General features: G+C 43.1%; 1 protein-coding gene across 4 annotated transcripts; it reads right to left on the bottom strand.

The window, feature by feature from the left end:
• Positions 1-1,580: 1,580 nt before the first annotated feature.
• Positions 1,581-18,682, bottom strand: LOC111975708 (ER degradation-enhancing alpha-mannosidase-like protein 3). 4 transcript variants are annotated; one of them, XM_024004244.2, is made up of 21 exons: positions 18,049-18,682; positions 17,901-17,946; positions 12,165-12,265; positions 11,964-12,003; positions 11,732-11,844; positions 11,487-11,640; positions 10,982-11,116; positions 10,543-10,648; positions 10,249-10,346; positions 9,977-10,102; positions 9,758-9,841; positions 9,589-9,672; positions 7,562-7,686; positions 7,198-7,375; positions 6,889-7,034; positions 6,619-6,763; positions 6,250-6,441; positions 5,938-6,103; positions 5,548-5,733; positions 5,164-5,211; positions 1,581-1,948 (listed from the first exon to the last, which is right to left on the bottom strand). In XM_024004244.2, the coding sequence occupies exons 1-21, from the start codon at positions 18,171-18,173 to the stop codon at positions 1,674-1,676; spliced, it is 2,673 nt and encodes an 890-aa protein (XP_023860012.1). In that variant the 5' UTR covers positions 18,174-18,682; the 3' UTR covers positions 1,581-1,673. The 4 variants fall into 4 exon arrangements, with proteins under 4 accessions (XP_023860012.1, XP_023860010.1, XP_023860009.1 ...); XM_024004242.2 differs by having other exon boundaries at positions 5,197-5,211; positions 7,147-7,375; XM_024004241.2 differs by having other exon boundaries at positions 7,147-7,375.
• Positions 18,683-19,054: the final 372 nt, after the last annotated feature.

Below are 19,054 nucleotides of genomic sequence, written 5' to 3' on the forward strand. Positions count from 1 at the left end.
AATGGCTGGAGCGGAATAAGTTGCATGGTATTAAATATATCAAACACATGGTTTCCAGGGGTTTGATGCCATTGCATTTGCCGTTCCGGCCATTATGAGCCATTCTCTCCTCAGCAGCATCCTGTGGTACACGTAATGATGTGTATAAACCCTGGTTTTCTGATATGTAAAATGGCCAATTAGAGGCTTTGACGCCATCGGCCACCATACTGGCACTCCGCAGAAGGGGCATTCCTCCATATGGAGGATATGAATTCCAATGGAATTCTACAGTATTGCAATGAAATGTTTCAAGGACAAAATTATTTCTTTGTTGTAGTGGGGACACTGATATTTTTTTTACAAATGTTATATGTATTGGGTACACAGCATGATCCATGCAGATTAAGCATCAGAAATTGATAAATAGTATAATAGTAACCCATAAAAAAATTGAAACCACTGATGTATGTCTCCATTCCTTTTTAATCCCAACCCAGTGAAGAGGTTATCATATCAATACAAATACTGTATGGTTCCACTGTCATTTCAGTCATGTAATAGTCTAAAACCAATAGAAACCCCTAGTCTAACAATGTCTGAAAAACGTTTTAAAAAATTGATGACAAAACACTTTTGTTAATTTCTTTATCAATTTTATTAAAAGTTAATTACATTGTTTGGCTTTTTTGTTTGCTTGGTCTTCCAGTCAGTCAGAAAGCTCCAGACCAGTATGATGCCCCAAACAAGGATCCCCTCTGCTGGCCAGTCAGTGGTACTGTCTGCCATAGATATAGAACATGGTATTCCCAAAGACAGTACAGTATTTTATATCTTAATATAGTTGCACAACAGTCGGTTTGTTGCTAAACAACCAACCCGTCTATGCGGTCTGCCCTCCTGTCTCCATGACGACAGAGGGCAAGGGTAGAGCAGGTTCATCCCACGTGGACCAGAGGGGTGACCTCTCATACCGACCAGAACCTGCACTTTATTTCAAATTACCTTGGAAATAACTGACAAATATATATTTACAGTCACACTAATAACTTCATATCTTCCTGGAGAGTGCCAGTGCTAAGTGATTCTCAGCACTAGCCTTTTATAGACTGCTTCTCACTGCATTCCCTTACAGCCAAGTAGCTTAATATTGACCCCACAAATTAGGCCCACAAAATAAAATAGTAAAATGTTCCGACAACATATCACAGTTAAATAAACCAATCAATCAACCAGTCAGTTAGTCAGTGGATTATTATTCAACCAGCACTCAGAATCTGCTCCCATATGTCAGTGACCCAGAAATGTATTCAGAGGAAGACAAACGTAATAAAATAAAACAAACAGAAAACAGTGAGACTAGAGCAGATGTCCATGGTGACATACCTGGACTGCAGTCTGTTCTGTTATGAGCCAATAGAGAGAAGACCCCCCAGAATCTGAAATATGAGATGGGCAGATGTATGCCAGGGGAGCAACTGGCATGTTGACACCTGAGAAACTAGAGACAGGTGAAGAGAAAGAACAGAGTGGAAGTCACTGTATTCCATCCTGGTAACCATTCCTTATAAAAACATCTCCCCACTAAAACGTTATCCTTTAGGAGGCACAGTCAGCTGTCCTCCAGGCCAATACTGTGGTTGGGAAAGATCAGTGGGGGGGAGGATAAGGGAGGGGGGTGAATGTGGAGGCTGTCAAAGCTCATCCTTCTCCATCTGCTGGAACGCCTCTAAGTCCTCCCGCCAATCAGCCATCATGGCCTTCACTGATTTGCTGCTAGAGTCCTTGTCAACAGCAGGCTCCTCCTCTGGCTCAGGGTTCCTCTTAATGGCAGGTCCCACATCRTCCTCAGGAGTCACTTCCTCATTGTCGGGAGCTGATTCGTCCAGCTCCACAGTGCTCACGTGTGACCGGTCAAGAGTTGCGGAAGAGGCGGGTGAAGTTTGGTCCTCCTCATGAGCGTCCCCACCTGAGGAAGGAGAAAGGGGTGAGCTCAGTTCATTTTCAGATCACATTCCACCACAATAAATAAACTGTATCCTGCACAATCATCCATATAGGTTCCGAGTATCCTACATCAACCAATCCTATGTATCCTACATATGTATGTATCCTACATATGTATGTATCCTACATATGTATGTATCCTACATATGTATGTATCCTACATACATACATACATACATACATACATATCCTACTCACTATGTATGTGCACTACCAGTCCAAAAAGTTTGGACACATCTACTCATTCAAGGGTTTTTCTTTATTTTTACTATTTTCTACATTATAGAATAGTGAAGACATCAAAACTATGAAATAACACGTATGGAATCATGTAGTAACCAAAAAAGTTAAATAAAAATATATTTTAAAGTAAAAATTCAAAAAGGAACTTGTACATCTGAGCTCTTTTTTGCAGGTGCATGGTAACAGTTGAATAAAATTAGAAGAAAATAAAGGAATCCGCACACCGCTCGATAGCATCACTGTTCTTTAATAAGCTTTACGTATCGGCCACACGGACTTCGTCAGAGCTTTTGTGCGTTTTTTTTAATTAGCACCCTTATGTAGACATAGCCCCACCCACATCCATTCCATGCATCGAATGGGGTTGGAGTCGAGGGAAAACAAATCAGTGCTACCAAATATAACAAATGTGCATTTCATAAATATTAGAATAAAGCGTGTACATAAAACGTATTAAACACATATGTAAAACCACAACAAGGACATCGACCTACCAAGCAAGTTTTCATAAATCATTGGGTACAGCGCAAGAAGAACATCAAGAGTAAACTGAAATGGGGGCATAATTCATGTTCACAACATAACATACATAGGAATTTCATCATTTAGACCTCTAGGAAATAATGTCTGGAGGGTGAAAATCCAAAAACATTCTCTTTTGCTCAGAGTATTATTTATATCACCTCCCATGTCTGATATGCCACAAAATAAAAATATATATATATTTTTTTTTTAAAGGTAGAAATTTCATGTTTTTGTCATTAAAATGTACTGCAACTGGATAATCCCTGTCGTTTCTCCCGATTGAACTTATATGTTCACAAATTCTCTGTTATAGCGAATGAGAGGTTTTACCTACATAACACAGCCCACATGGACATTTAATCATGTAGATAACATGGGTGGTGGAGCACATACATCATTTATTTGGAACCATTTTCCTGTATGTGGGTGGRAGAAATATTCACACTTCATCATATTYTTGCACTGTGCAGGAAAACTTGTTTTCTTGCGCTGTACCCAATGATTTATGAAAACTTGCTTGGTAGGTCGATGCCCTCATTGTGGTTTTACAGACGTGTTTAATACTTTTTATGTACACACTTTATTAAAATATATATATGAAATGCACATTGTTATATTTGGTAGCACTTATTTGTTTTCCCTCGACTCCAACCCCATTTGATCCATGGAAAAGATGTGGGTCGAGCTGTGTACATAAGGGTGTTAATTTAAAACACACAAAAGCTCTGACGAAGGCCATGTGGCCGAAACGTAAGCTTATTAAAGAACAGTGACACTATCAAGAGCGCTGTGCAGTTATTTTTTTCTCAGATTCTTCAAATTAGCCACCTTGACAGCTTTGCACACGCTTGGCATTCTCTCAACCAGCTTCACCTCGAATGCTTTTACAACAGTCTTGAAGAAGTTCCCACATATGCTGAGCACTTGTCTGCTTTGCCTTTGCGCTGCGGTCCAAACTCATCCCAAACCATCTCAATTGAGGTCAGGTGATTGTGGAGGCCAGGTCATCTGACGCAGCACTCCATCACTCTCCTTCTTGGTCAAATAGCCCTTACACAGCCTGGAGGTGTGTTGGGTCATTGTCCTGTTGAAAAACAAATGATAGTCCCACTAAGCGCAAACCAGATGGGATGGCGTATCGCTGCAGAATGCTGTGGTAGCCATGCTGGTTAAGTGTGCCATGAATTCTAAATAAATCACTGACAGTGTCACAAGCAAAGCACCCCCACACCTCCATGCTTCACGGTGGGAACTAAACATGCAGAAATCATTCGTTCACCTACTCTGCGTCACAAAGACACGGCGGTTGGACCCAAAAATCTCAAATTTGGCCTCATCAGACCAAAGGACCGAATTCCACAAGTCTAATGTCCATTGTTTGTTTCTTGGCCCAAGCAAATCTGTTCTTCTTATTGGTGTCCTTTAGTAGTGGTTTCTTTGCAGCAATTCGACCATGAAGGCCTGATTCACAGTCTCCTCTGAAGAGTTGATGTTGAGATGCGTCTGTTATTTGAACTCTGTGAAGGATTTATTTGGACTGCAATCTAAGGTGCAGTTAACTCAAATGAATTTATCATCTGCAGCAGAGGTAACTGGGTCTTCCTTTCCTGTGGCGGTCTTCATGAGAGCCAGTTTCATCATAGCGCTTGATGGCTTTTGCGACTGCACTTGAAGTCCTTGAAATTTTCCGCATTGACTGACCTTCATGTGTCAAAGTAATGATGGACTGTCATTTGTCTTTGCTTATTTGAGCTGTTCTTGCCATAAAATGGACTTGGTCTTCTACCAAACAGGGCTACCTTCTGTTTACCACCCCTACCTTGTCACAACACAACTGATTGGCTCAAACGCATTAAGGAGGAAAGACATTCCTCAAATTAACTTTTAACAAGGCACACCTGTTAATTGAAATGCATTCCAGGTGAATACCTCATGAAGCTGGTTGAGAAAATGCCAAGAGTATGCAAAGCTGTCATCAAGGCAAAGAGAGGCTACTTTGAAGAATCTTAAATATATRTTTCTTTGTTTAAAACTTTTTTGGTTACTACATGATTCCATGTATTTCATAGTTTTGATGTCTTCACAATTATTCTACAATGTAGAAGAAAGTACAAATAAAGAAAAACCTTGGAATGAGTAGGTGTGCCCAAACTTTTGACTGGTACTGTATATCTAACACAAGCACCCACACCGGTCATTCCCAGACAGAAATAGAGCAGTGTTGCAGTTCACAAGAGGCAGCGAACTATAAACAGCACGGTACTGATGAGTCATGTGCAGTACAGACCAACAGTATCATGCTCTTGATGAGTTCTGAGATGGCCAGCTATTTACACAAGACTAACCTGCACTGAGCTGCTCTACCACACACAAAATAATGGAGGAGAGGGGAAAGAGGGCGATACTTACTGCTCTCCAGCAGGATGCCAGGGAGAGGTTTACCTTTGAATATGGAGGCTGCTCATCCAAAGGGTGAAGGGAAAGGAAAGAAAGAAAGCAGAGGAAAGTTACTGTTACAGTCCACCACAGGGAAGGAGAGGAGAAGGAAGACAACTGGAAAGGGAGCTGTATCCTGTATCACACTGGGTGCTCACCATCACCTATCTCCACCAAGCTGCTACTGTAAAGTGGCCACAGGCCCACTATTTGGAGTCACCACTGAACCCTGAAATACTGGCCATTTTGAAATCTTCACAAAATCAAATCTGGTCTCTAATGAGCTGAAATAAGGACCCATGTTCTGAACATGTCTCCAGTCAGTAGCACCCTCCTGTTCTGTCCAGTGGATCTCACCTCGGTCTCTGGCCTTGTCGCTCAGCAGCACCTCCACCTCCCTGTACTCCTTAAGAGCCTCCAACAGGATGTTTCCCTCCTTGTAGAACAGGAAGAGCAGGGGCAAGGTGACGTCTTCCGTGTTGCGGCCATCGCCGGCCATCTGGAAGAGGGGAGCTGTGTCACTGCTGCTGCCCTCGTTGTCATCTGTTGAGGAGAAGGAGGGGGTAGTTAGCAGGGTAAAAGTGGACCCTATAAATGGTAATACATCAGTTTATTAAAAGGTTATATACATAATGAAAGTGTTATGAACATGTATAAATGTCAGAAGTATGATGAGAGTTAGTGAAGCCTTCTTGAAGTAGATTAATTCATTTAAATTAAGATCCTGTGTTAGTTGGTCCTCCTCACCGATGACGATGCCTCCGATGGCCCCAGCCTTCATGATGTGTCTTGCCTTCTCAGCGAACATACACTGGCCCCGCTGCAGCAAAGCGATGCGGCCCTGTACAAAGGCAGCGTTGCTCAGCTCCGCACAGCCACTGTAGGGCTCAGCCACTGTCACAAACCCACGCACCTACAGACAGACAAAGAGAGTACATGTTCAAACGTCACTCGGAACGCTGAGAATAGAGAACGTCTGGCACCTAGGGACAAGACAGGAAAAACCAACAAGCAAAGGTGTCCATCCATTAGAAATTGGCACACTGAAGAAACACTCACCCCCGTGATGCTCTTGGAAAGGTCTGTGCCAAACTGTGCTGGGCCAGCGGTCAGCACCACTCTGCCGAAGAAGGGGTGTGAGATGATCTGTACGGCGCGCGGAGGGAGCTGCTCCTTCTGCTGCTGGCTGGACAGCTCCATCATCTCCTGCATGAAGCGCATCCCGTCCTCTGCTGCCACAGCACTGACCGCCTAGAGAGAGGAAGTAACGGGAGAGAGAGGGACGGAGATGGAGTTAGAGAGGAGAGGGCAGTAGATGGGGAGAGACTGAATAACACTCATATGGGGGGGTTGGCAGTCATCTTATGACACCATTCAAATTGATTGCAAAAACATGTCTCCCAGCTTGTATTGTGCATGAATATTTACCTGTGTAGCGTGTTGGACTAGCTGCACTCTGCCATCCTTCAGGTGTATAAGGCTGACTCCCATCCTCCTCAGCAGCTCCAGGTGATCAGGGTTGTTGGCCATGAAGTCCTGAGCCCTCAGAGGGGGGCGACCCATCCCTGGCTCACTGGACGAGAGGGTGGAGGGCATTAATGTTCACATTCAGTATGGTTGTGACAAGAATAATAATGCCATATTTCAGTACAAAAAGCATTTAACATGATTCCTCACGTTAGGCATAATGTCCCTTACCGGTGAACGGCAGGGCGGGGACAGCTCTTGTCCACAGCACTTCTGATTGGATCTCGGAGGTTCCGAGGGAAGGCAGGGTCAGGGAAAAGGAGGCGTGTGTTGGGGCAGGTCCAATCAAAGTTGGAGTCATCCAGCTCTTCCTCTGACTAAGACAGGGTGGGAGAGAACAAACATGACTAACTCGATCATCTGAATATTATTAGAAGTAGTATCATTAGAACTATAGCTGGTCACAGCATGTGATTTTACTATACCCACCCAAAGAGATTTGACAGAGGCTGACAGATGAGGCAGAGATTCAGCATGTACCGTGGAGTTGGCGGGAGGAGAGGGGCCGCGAGGGGCAGTGGACAGGGACAGGGACAGGGGCAGGAGGTGAGCCTCGGTGGTGAAGATGTAGTCCTCAACATTAAACGGCAGATCTTCCTCCTCTGCAAACAGCAGGAACAGGTACTTGAACATCTCCGCCAGGAAGAAGGAGTCCATTCTGAGAGGAAGCAAGCCAAATTTGGAGCAGCAGTGTAGACACCACATAAACCAGTTTGATTTAACTACCTGCCTGGCACACGGTTGCTCAGCCACTTAAACCATCCACCTCTGTTTCCCGCCCATCATTAAATGCCAGTCAGACCCTCCCCGTCCCTTGGCTATTCCCCTGGATCTGGGCTCTCACCGGTCCTCGTGGCTCCCGGTGCGAACGTCCTTCATGGCAGCAAAGCCGCAGGGGACCCGGGCAAAGCGGTTCAGGTTGTCCAGCACCGTGCGCCCTACCTCTAGGTAGTAGGGGTCTTTGGTGGCCTAGAGGGGGAACAGTGGGACCAGGGTTAGACACTGTACAACTGGATTAGGCAATAACGAAGGCCACTGAGATCAAAATGTACAGTGCATTCGAAAAGTATTCAGACCTCTTCACGTTTCCACATTTTGTTACAGCCTTATTCTAAAATGGATTTAAAAAAATAAAAAATCCTCAACCTACACACAATACCCATAATAACAAACCGAATACATGATTTTTGAAATATTTGCAAATGTTTTATAAATAAGAAAATGGAAATGTCACATTTACTTAAGTAATCAGACCCTTTACTGAGTACTTTGTTAAAGCACCTTTGGCAGCGATTACAGCCTCGAGTCTTGTTGGGTATGACGCTACAAGCTTCACACACCTGTATTTGGGGAGTTTCTCCCATTCTTCTCTGCAGATCCTCACAAGCTCTATAAGGTTGGATGGGGAGCGTCGCTGCACAGCTATTTTCAGGTCTTTCCAGAGATGTACGATCGGATTCAAGTTCAGGATCTGGCTGGGTTACTCAAGGATATTCAGAGACTTGTCCTGAAGCCACTCCCTGCGTTGTCTTGGCTGTGTGCTTCGGGTCATTGTCCTGTTGGAAGTTGAACCTTTGCCTCAGTCAGAGGTCCTGTTCTGGAGCAGGTTTTCATCAAGGATCTCTTTACTTTGCTCCTTTCATCTCTCCCTCAACCCTGACTAGTCTCCCAGTTCCTGCCACTGAAAAACATCCCCACAGCATGATGCTGCCACCACCATGCTTCAAAGTATGGATGGTGCCAGGTTTCCTCCAGACGTGACTCTTGGCATTCAGGCCAAATAGTTCAATCTTGGTTTCATCGGTCCAGAGAATCTTGTTTCTCATGGTCTGAGAGTCTTRAGGTGCCTTTCGGCAAACTCCAAGTGGACTGTCATGTGCCTTTTACTGAGGAGTGGCTTCCGTCTGGCCATTCTACCATAAGGGCTTAATTGGTGGAGTGCTGCAGAGATGGGAGAACCTTCCAGAAGGACAACCATCTCCACAGAGGAACCCTGGAGCTCTGTCAGAGTGACCACCGGGTTCTTGGTCACCTCCCTGACCAAGGCCTTTCTCCCATGATTGCTCAGTTTGGCCAGGCAGCCAACTCTAGGAAGTGCCTTGGTGGTTCCAAACTTCTTCCAGTTAAGAATGGGAAAGGGAAAGAGGGATACCTAGTCAGTTGTACAACTGAAATGTGTCTTCCGCATTTAAACGATCCACTCTGAATCAGAGAGGTGTGGGGGGCTGCCTTAAATCGACATACATTTCTCAGGGGCAGAACGATTTTTAAAAAACTTTGTCAGCTTGGTTATTCGATCCAGCAACCTTCGATGGAGGCCACTGTGTTCTTGGGGACTTTCGATGGTGCAGACATTTTTTGGTGCCCTTCCCCAGACCTGTGCTTCAACACAATCCTGTCTCGGAGCTCTACGGACAATTCCTTCGACTTCATGGCCTGGTTTTTGCTCTGACATGCACCGTCAACTGTGGGACCTTATATAGACAGGTGTGTGCCTTTCCAAATCATGTCCAATCAATTGAATTTACCACAGGTTGACTCCAATCAAGTTGAAGAAACCTCGCAAGGGTGATCAATGGAAAAAGGATGCACCTGAGCTCAATTGAATCTCATAGCAAAGGGTCTGAATAGTTATGTAAATAAGCGTTGTTTTTAAAATTTTAAATACATTTGCAAAAAATGTCTAAAAACCTGTTTTCGCATTGTCATTATGGGGTATTGTGTGAAGGTTGATWAAAAAAAAAATCTATCCATTTTAGATTAAGGGTGAAACGTCACAAAATGTGGAAAAAGGGGTCTGAAAATTCTGACTGTACTGTATGTTCATGGATCTATGTCAACTTCTAGACTGCATGTCTGCATAGTCCTTACCTTGTACAGGAAATAGGTGCTCTCTGCAAACTCAGGTCTTAGTGGATGCTGAGCCCAGTGTACCCTGAAGTCAGTGGTGAACGCCTAGGGAACAAAGAGGGGTATTAAAGGCTACAGCCTGAGTGAGAGCAAAGGGAGGGAGAGGAAGCAAAACAAAATTTGAGCTAACCTCTGGGAGGAAGTTGTGTTTCTTGGTGACTTGATACAGCATCTCATGGGTCTCAATGGCCGGCCGGATATCTCCCTTCAACACCTGGGAGATTCATTAACAAGGTTAGGAGGAAAATACATGTTTAAATTTGTCTCCATAATCTCAGCACTATCTTTATGTACTAAAACCCCTGCTTAGGCAGCTGGTCTGTTAGTGATGCCAGGCTGAGTGTCTCACCTGCAGCCCAGGGAAGAATGCCAGGAGGGAGTCCATCCAGGTGCGAGCAGGCAGCAGAGGCTTGTGGATGTGAACATCCAGCAGGAGAGGAGGCTGGCTGATGTACTTCATTATAGACGCATAGTGCTGGAAACACAAATAATGAGAAAATATGACAAGCTGAGGATGAGAATGGAGCATACTTTCTGTGTATTGAATTCCATCATAATAAAGGCATAATAGCATTCCATGATTTCGGCTGGAGAATGGTTACAGCGTGTGACGTCACTCACAATGTTGAAGCGCTGCAGAAAGAGGTCATCTCCCAGGAGAATGTAGGCTTTCAGCAGGTACTCATAATACGAGTCGATCCCTGCTCCAACTCCGCTGTCTGGAACAATACAACAGTGTACCATTTCATACCTCAGAAACACCAATGGCCTATTTCTACAAGTACAGAACATCAGCGCCTACCCCCTTGCCCATTTACTTCTACCACATCCAATACACTGTCCTTCGTGGGAAAAATCCATGTAAACCCTCCTTTATCATACTAGTTATGGCCTGGGACGGGTTCTCTCRCTCACCCCTGCGGACCCACTCTCCTGAGTGGATGTTGATGGTTGTTCCCACTAGGTTGCTGTTCCTCTGTCTCTTCTCCCACAGGAAGTTTAGGGCTCTCCGTGCATGGACCTGAGTATGATGAAATTAATTGTCAAATTATTGAATTTAAAAAAATCTATTTAGCAGAATATTTTATGCAAAGCGACTTAGTCATGCATGGATAAAAACAATGTAACGTACGGGTGGTCCTGGGAATCAAAACCCACTATCCTGGCGTGGCAAGAGCCATGCTCTACCAACTGAACTACAGAAGACCATGAATCAATATCATTCAGACACACTGGGATCGCCGAGAGTCAACAAGCTGGACTGACCCTTTAAGGTCTAGTACCGCTGCAGTCTAGTCATGCATCAGCCGTGATCTGAACACACATTTTAAAGTAAGAGACGAATGTCTTATACCTCAAACACAGGGTCCCCAGTGAAGCGACTCAAGGCAGCGAACTCCAGGATGATGGTACCAGCACAAGCTGTGCAGGTGTCCGTCTCTGTGCCCGTCCGAGACTCAGGACCCCTGACACCATGCTTCAAGTTTACCTGTTGAGTGGAATTATAAGGCTCAATATAGCTGTCATAGACTGAAATACACCGCTGTGTTCCAAGTCATTGTTCACGTGAACTATACAGCCATAGAAAACTCTGCCTCTGAAAACRATGGCAGCTGCAAGCAGAGCACTGAAGCAGAAAATGTAATGATGCAGTCATAATCTGAGAGGGCTGCTGTACTCTTACCCGCTAGCCGACGGCATCCTTTTAGCTAATGTGCTTGCCAAAAGTTGCCCTCTCAACCTTATGGGTGTATGTACATGCTTGTGTGGGTGTGTGTGTGACATATTATGGTAAAAACACAACAGCCGAGACCTTATGTTACGTCTATGTATAGGCTGCATGTATAGTCAGAGCTCACCCTGGGGTAAGGTAGGCCACTGCTGGTGTTGAAGGCAGGCAGGAGTCTGAGACCCAGGTCTTTGGCCATGTGGAGCAGCTCATCCTGGTACCACTGCATGTAATGCCCTGCATCCTTCAGCATCACAGCCATGGAGTGGCCCCCTAGCAGCCCCCTGAAAACATAAGGAAAGTCACAATAGTCACATAAACACACGCAAGCACACATGATGTACAGCCAGTCAACAGTCTTTCGTTTTTTCTTACCCCAGCACACGGATGTTGGTCTCAAAGACAGACACCACAACGTCATTGTCGAGTCGCACATCTTTCAGCACTCTCCTCACTGCTGCTTCAAACTCTGCTGTCTTGTTTAAGAGCTGGAAGTAAATACAGGAGGAAATCAATTAAAATCAAAGCATCCCTAAAAACAGAGACTGAACAAAACCAACAAGGCAGCTTACTGGTCGGTGATACAAACTAAAGAGATTTTACTCACCACTAGAGTGTCCAGGGTGTCGATGAGGGTGAGAGAGAACCTTAAAACACACAGACAATTCAATCAAATCACTGTCACAGTCCCTTATGGCGAGAAGATATCAACATAGAGACTCAAGAGTATTCCAGTGCCAACAGGACTGTTTCTCCCGTTACCACATCCTACTCAGGCCTGAAGGCAGGCAGGCAGACAGGCCCTTACATCCCCAGTGCGTCATCCACGTCTCCCCGACTGGGCTCCAGCCCACGCACCCTTCCCCGACACGTCAGAGGCATCAGCTCATCTGCTGGGTACGCATGGTCCTGGAGAACACAACCAATAAGGATCAATAGTAGTGTGTAAAGGTTGACCATATGTCAGACAATACTTGACATACAGTAGGCATAAATAAGGTTCAAGTAGTTTCCTTGCAAAACACTCTACCACACCAAAATCAATACATTCATATCTGTTCCTGGCAAATAAAGCAGAAATGTAAAACACTTGCCACGCACTAATTTAATCTGAAAGGACACTAATTTAATCTGAAAGGACCCATGAGAACCAACATGAGAAGTTCACAGGAGCATGTCAAAGGAAAGCTAAGAGTCTATATAGGCATACAGTGCATTCGGATAGTATTCAGACCCCTTGACTTTTCCCACATTTTGTTATGTTACAGCCTTATTCTAAAATGGTTGAAATTATTTTTCCTCATCTACACACAATACCCCATAATAACAAAGAAAAAACAAATTGAGACATTTTTTCAATTTTTTTTAAATACAAAAACAGAAATGGAAGGGGAACCTTTTCCCCCAGTCTGAGGTCCTGAGCACTCTGGAGCAGGTTTTCAGCAAGGATCTCTTTACTTTGCTCGATCCTGACTAGTCTCCCAGTCCCTGCCAACGAAAAACATCCCCACAGCAGGATGCTACCACCATGCTTCACCGTAGGGATGGTGCCAGGTGTCCTCCAGACATGACGCTTCGCATTCAGGCCAAAGAGTTCAATCTTGGTTTCATCAGACCAGAGAATCTTGTTTCTCATGGACTGAGAGTCTTTTAGGTGCCTTTTGGCAAACTCCAAGCGGGCTGTCATGTGCCTTTTACTGAGGAGTGGCTTCCGTCTGGCCACTACCATAAAGGCCTGATAGGTGGAGTGCTGCAGAGATGGTTGTCCTTCTGGATGGTTCTCCCATCTCCACAGAGGTACTCTAGAGCTCTGGCAGAGTGACCATCGGGTTCTTGGTGACCTCCCTGACCAAGGCCCTTCTCCCCCGACATGAGGCCTAATGGTGACTTTAAAACAGTTACAGTTTTATTTTTTATTTTTTTATTTAACCTTTATTTAACCAGGAAGGGCTCATTGAGATTTAAAATCTCTTTTTCAAGAGCGTCCTGGCCAAGATAGGCAGCACCAAGTCATTACAAAAAATTACAGACAGACAACATGAAAAACTACAAGTAATCTAGTAAAAACCATTGAGTTCACAAGAGTGTAACAATATCAAAAACAGCAAATTAAAAACATTGACAGGTCAGGGAATCAGCCTAAAAATCCTTCATCAGTGATTTAAAAACGCCAATCGGGACAAGTTCTTCCAGTTTAAAATTATTTTGTAAGGTGTTCCAAGACGATGGCGCAGAGTACATAAAAGACCTTTTACCAAATTCAGTTCGGACATTTGGAACAGTTAGCAGGATAAAGTCTAGCGAACGAAGAGAGTACCCACCACATTTCTGAACAATAAAAATGCCCAAATAAAAAGGTAGTAAACCCAAAATGGCTTTGTAAATAAAAGTATACCAGTGACTGAGCCTACGAGTGACTAGAGAAGGTCAGCCAACCCTGGTATACAAAGTGCAGTGGTGCGTAAGGGTTTTGCAGTTTAAAATAAATCTCAAAGTGCCATAGTAAAGAGTGTCAATTGATCTCAAACACTGAGCGGAAGCATTCATATATAAAATATCCCCATAGTCTAGTAAAGMCATAAATGTAGCTGATACTAGCCTCCTTCTGGCTTCAAAAGAAAAACAGGCCTTATTCCTAAAATAAAATCCCAATTTCAGCTTCAATTTTTTTGTAAGTTGTTGAATATGCAATTTAAAAGAGAGGCCGTCATTAGAATTCCAAGATATTTATATGAGGTTACAACCTCAATCTCCTTGCCCTGACAGGTAGTAATAGGTGAAAGGTTCAGAGGTCTATTTCTTGCATTAGAAAACACCATTAGTTTAGTTTTGTCAGTATTGAGGATAAGCTTCAATTGACACAAGGTATGTTGAACAGTATAAAAAGCAGTTTGCAAGTTCTGGAAAGCTTTTGTAAGAGATGAGGCACAACAGTAAATAACAGTATCATCAGCATAAAAATGAAGTTGTGCATTTTGGACATTTTTGTCTAAATCATTTATATAAATAGTGAATAAGAGAGGACCAAGTACAGAGCCTTGGGGCACACCATTCAGGACAGACAATTTAACAGACATAAGCCCATCAAATTGAGTGCACTGAGTTCTATCAGACAGATAGTTAGCAAACCATGCAACTGCATGCTCCGAAAGACCTACACTCAACAATCTCTGCCTTAGTATAGCATGATCAACTGTATCAAAAGCCTTAGAGAGATCAATAAAAAGTGAGACACAGTGCTGTTTTTTGTCAAGGGCTTCAGTGATATCATTTAAAACCTTCATGGCTGCTGTAATTGTGCTATGCTTTTTCCTGAAGCCCGATTGGTACATTGATAAAATAGAGTTAGTAAATAAAAACTCTTTTAGCTGTTCACTTACAAGGGTTTCAAGTATTTTCACCAGGGGTGACAGCTTTGAGATTGGCCTATAATTATTTAAAAGAGTTGGATCTCCCCCTTTTAAAAGTGGTAGGACAAATGCTGATTTCCAGATCTTTGGAATTTCATTACATTCCAGGGTTAGATTGAACAGATATGCAAGTGGTTCAACTATGAAATCAGCTGCCAGATTTAAAAAGCAGGGATCCAAAAGATCAGGACCTGCAGGCTTTCTTTGATCTAAGGATTTCAGGGCTTTATGTACCACCTGCACTGAGAATGGCAGAAAGCTAAAAGTTTGACCAGCTCTCACTGGTTCATCCACACAGGGTTGTACAGAGACAGAGGACACTGGTTCATCCACACAGGGTTGTACAGAGACAGAGGACACTGAATCAAACAGCCTARCAGATGATACAAAGTGCTCATTGAAACAATTCAGCATTTCAGTTTTGTCATATATAGCAACAGAGTCCTTCAAAACACATGACGGTAATTCATTAACATTACTGTTACCAGACATAGACTTAATAGCCTTCCAAAACTTTCTAGGGTCATTCAGGTTATCAGTGGTAACAGGCATAAAATATTCAGACTTGGCCTTCCGGAGAAGAAAAGAACACTTGTTTCTTAACTGCCTAAAAATAAGCCAATCAGCATCAGAACAGGATTTCCTTGCTTTAGCCCAGGCTAGATTACGGTCGTGAATAATACAAGACAGCTCAGAAGAAAACCATGGATTATCCCGCCCTTTAACCCTGAACCTGCGGAATGGTGCATGTTTGTTTGATGAAAAAAACATCATGAAAGAATATCTGCGGGCACCTATTAATGGCTGCGATAGGAGAAAACTGAGGATGGATCAACAACATGTACTAACTCCACAATACTAACCTAAATCGCTGAGTGAAAAGAAGCCTGTAAAGAATAAAAAATATTCCAAAACATGCATCCRGTTTGCAATAAAGTAAAACTGTCAAAGAAATGTGGCAAAGAAATTAACTTTATGTGCTGAATACAAAGCGTTATGCTTAGGGCAAATCTAACATCACCGAGTACCACTCTTCATATTTTCCAGCATGGTGGTGGCTGCATCAAGTTATGGGTATGCTTGTTATCGGCAAGGACTAGAGTTTTTTTAATTAAAAGAAACGCTAAGCACAGGCAAAATRCTAGAGGAAAACCTGGTTCAGTCTGCTTTCCAACAGCCACTGAGACAAATTCAACTTTCAGCAGGACAATAACCTAAAACACAAATCAAATATACACTGAAGTTGTTAACCAACATGACAGTGAATGTTCCGGAGTGGCCTACTTACAGTTGACTTAGATTGGCTTGAAACGCTATGGCAAGACTTGAAATGGCTGTCTAGCATTTTTCTTCCACTTTGATAGAGTATTTTTTGTAGATCGTCGACCAAAAAAAAGAGAATTCAATCCATTTTAATCCCACTTTGTAAAACAACAAAAAGTAGAAAACGTCAAGGGGGTTGAATACTTTCTGAAGGCACTGAACCGAATGACTAGTCATTAAACACTGGTCACCTTAATAATGTTTAGATACTGTTTTCCCCACTTTATAAGTACATACTGTATTCTAGTCATGGCTCATCCTATATAACTACTGCTATACACACACACATACCTTTTCTATTCACATACTAACCATACACACACATATACACTCAGTGGCCAGTTTATTAGGTTCACAAAAATGGTTCGCTCCTACAGACAGTGAGTCACCTGGCCGTGGCTTGCTATATAAAGCAGAGAGACAGGCAGTTCAATTACTGTTCGATTGAGTGCTAGAATGGGCAAAACAAGTTACCTAAGCGACTGTGTTATATGAGCGTCGATGCCAGGTGTGTCTGTTCCAGTATCTCATAAATTGCCAACCTCCTGGGCTTCACACACAACAGTGTCTAGGGGATTTACTGAGAATAGCGCGACAAACAAAAAGTCAGCGGAGGTCCTGTGGGTGAAAACAGCTCTTTGATGAGAGGTCGAAGCAGAATGGTAAGAATCATGCAAGCTAACAGGTGGGCCACAAACAGGCAAGTAACAGTGCAGTACAACAGTGGTGTGTAYAACGGCATCTCGGAACGCACAACTCGTCGGTCATTTTCACGGATGGGCTATTGCAGCAGACGACGACACCGGGTTCTACTCCTATCAGCTAAAAACAATAAGTAGCTCCAGTTGGTTCGTGATCACCAACAATAGACAGTTGAGTGATTTAAAAATAAACAAATAAATCACCTGGTTGGTGTTTGCGAATCCCAGTTGCTGTTGCATCATGCTGATGGCAGAGTCAGGATTTGGCATAAGCAACATGAGTCCATGGCCCCATCCCACCTGGTGTCAACAGTACAGGTTGGTGGCGGTGGTGTAATGGTTTGGGGAATCTTTTCCTGACACGCATTTGGTCCCTTGATACCAATTGAGCAACATTTCCATGCCCCGAAGAATTCAGGCTGTTTGAGGCAAAGGCGGGGTCTGACCCGGTACTAGATGGATGTACCTAATAAAGTGTCCACTGAGTGTATATTTATATTCCGCATCTGGTCCGAAAGCTAATTTCCAGAAATTCTATACATTCTTCCATAGGGTTTTGTACTGCGTATTTAAATACTGTTTGTAAGCAGATCATTCTAATATTTCTACTACTGTACATTGCATTTTAGTTACACTGTTTATACACTGCATATTTATTTATATACTGGAATCTTGACATATCAAATTAATTTATATAGCCCTTCTTACATCAGCTGATATCTCAAAGTGCTATACAGAAACCCAGCCTAAAACCCCAAACAGCAAGCAGTGCAGGTGTAGAAGCATAGCTCACTAATATAGCTACTGCTGTACATACCATTCTTAGTATATCTTGTGTAAATACGCATAGATTGCATTTGGATGTATTACAGTGCTATTTGGGTTGTTAATTTATTTTGTTCCGACATTTCTTGATTTCTTGTTGTGGTTTTTGTAATCTTTTTTAAAATTATTATTATTTGTGTACTTGTTTGACATTTTACTGCATTGTTAGAAGCTAGAAGCATTTCACTGCACCCACTAGAACATCTGATAAACTGTGTATGCGACCATTAAACTTTGATTTGATCTCAGTTATATGAATGGGGCAGGTGCGGTGACGAGACTTACCATATAATTTGAATAAGCATGGTCAAACATCTCCACCACTTGGTTCCTTGGAGGGAAAGAACAAGTCAGCTTAGCTCATTCTCCTTTATCTGAGGCAGTCAGAACATGTCACACATCTAGCTCAGAACCAGACATCTTTCTCACTCACCTCAGTTTGAGCTTCTCCTCTCGTGACATAGATTGTCCAAGCCTGCATAAGGTGCTCAGTAATAGCAGCAATGAGAACAATAGGGCCGACATTGTTGCGGGGCGAAACCACAACACTGTGCACATAGATACAACCTGTCTTTTTCAGTCAAGCGCAACTGTAACCGATCATCACATTAATATTGACCTAGACACCACAACACTCTCTGATAAACACAAGCACTCAGATCTCATGTTCACATATTCAGCACTAGGGGACACTTCAGGCAAAGTCTGTCTGCCCAATGATTATTTAACACATTGAGGCAGTGCTGTTTATAAGGCCAACAATATTGTTACTAATAAGCTTATTGATGCCCATTTAGACACCATCTTTGACTCACTCCACCTCACCAAAGTCATAATGTACAAATCCCGGTTTATGGCAGTGGTGTGACAAGAGGTTGGACATACAACTGTATCTAAAAATCAGGCTCATAAGTAATATATTTGACAGAATGCAGGAATGCTGTAGTATTATGTAAACTGATATCAGTGATCTGTCATAAAATGCGTCTTAATATCTAAGACAAAGTTATACAAAGACGTTCGCGCACACTCCTTCCTTGACTCAGTGTCAAATCCCTTAAAACCGCGTTCACCTGTTGGTCACACCTGTTTGCTGTCCAATCACTGACACATGCGGCACCCGGACCTACTGTAGCGTGTGACACGTTGGCAAAGCTTCAGTCAACACAAAACATTCACATACTGTTAATCCCCGCTGTCGGTGGCGTTTATTAACGGTTAATCACATTATTGATTACTGACAGTGTAACAATCTTCAAGTCAATCAAAACAAACTCTCCTTCCGTATTAACGTTACTTGACATCCGTGTCTGGGTAAGTGGACACTATAAACGCTTAGCTACTGCCAGTAATACCGAAGAGGTCAATTCTCGGTTTCAGGTTAACTTAAAACTACCAAATAATTAGCTAATCATTAACTAATTCCGATAACGTAGCTG

The sequence above is a fragment of the Salvelinus sp. IW2-2015 genome, linkage group LG16, assembly GCF_002910315.2.
Source record: "Salvelinus sp. IW2-2015 linkage group LG16, ASM291031v2, whole genome shotgun sequence".
In the NCBI taxonomy this organism is placed as follows: Eukaryota; Metazoa; Chordata; class Actinopteri; order Salmoniformes; family Salmonidae; genus Salvelinus; species Salvelinus sp. IW2-2015.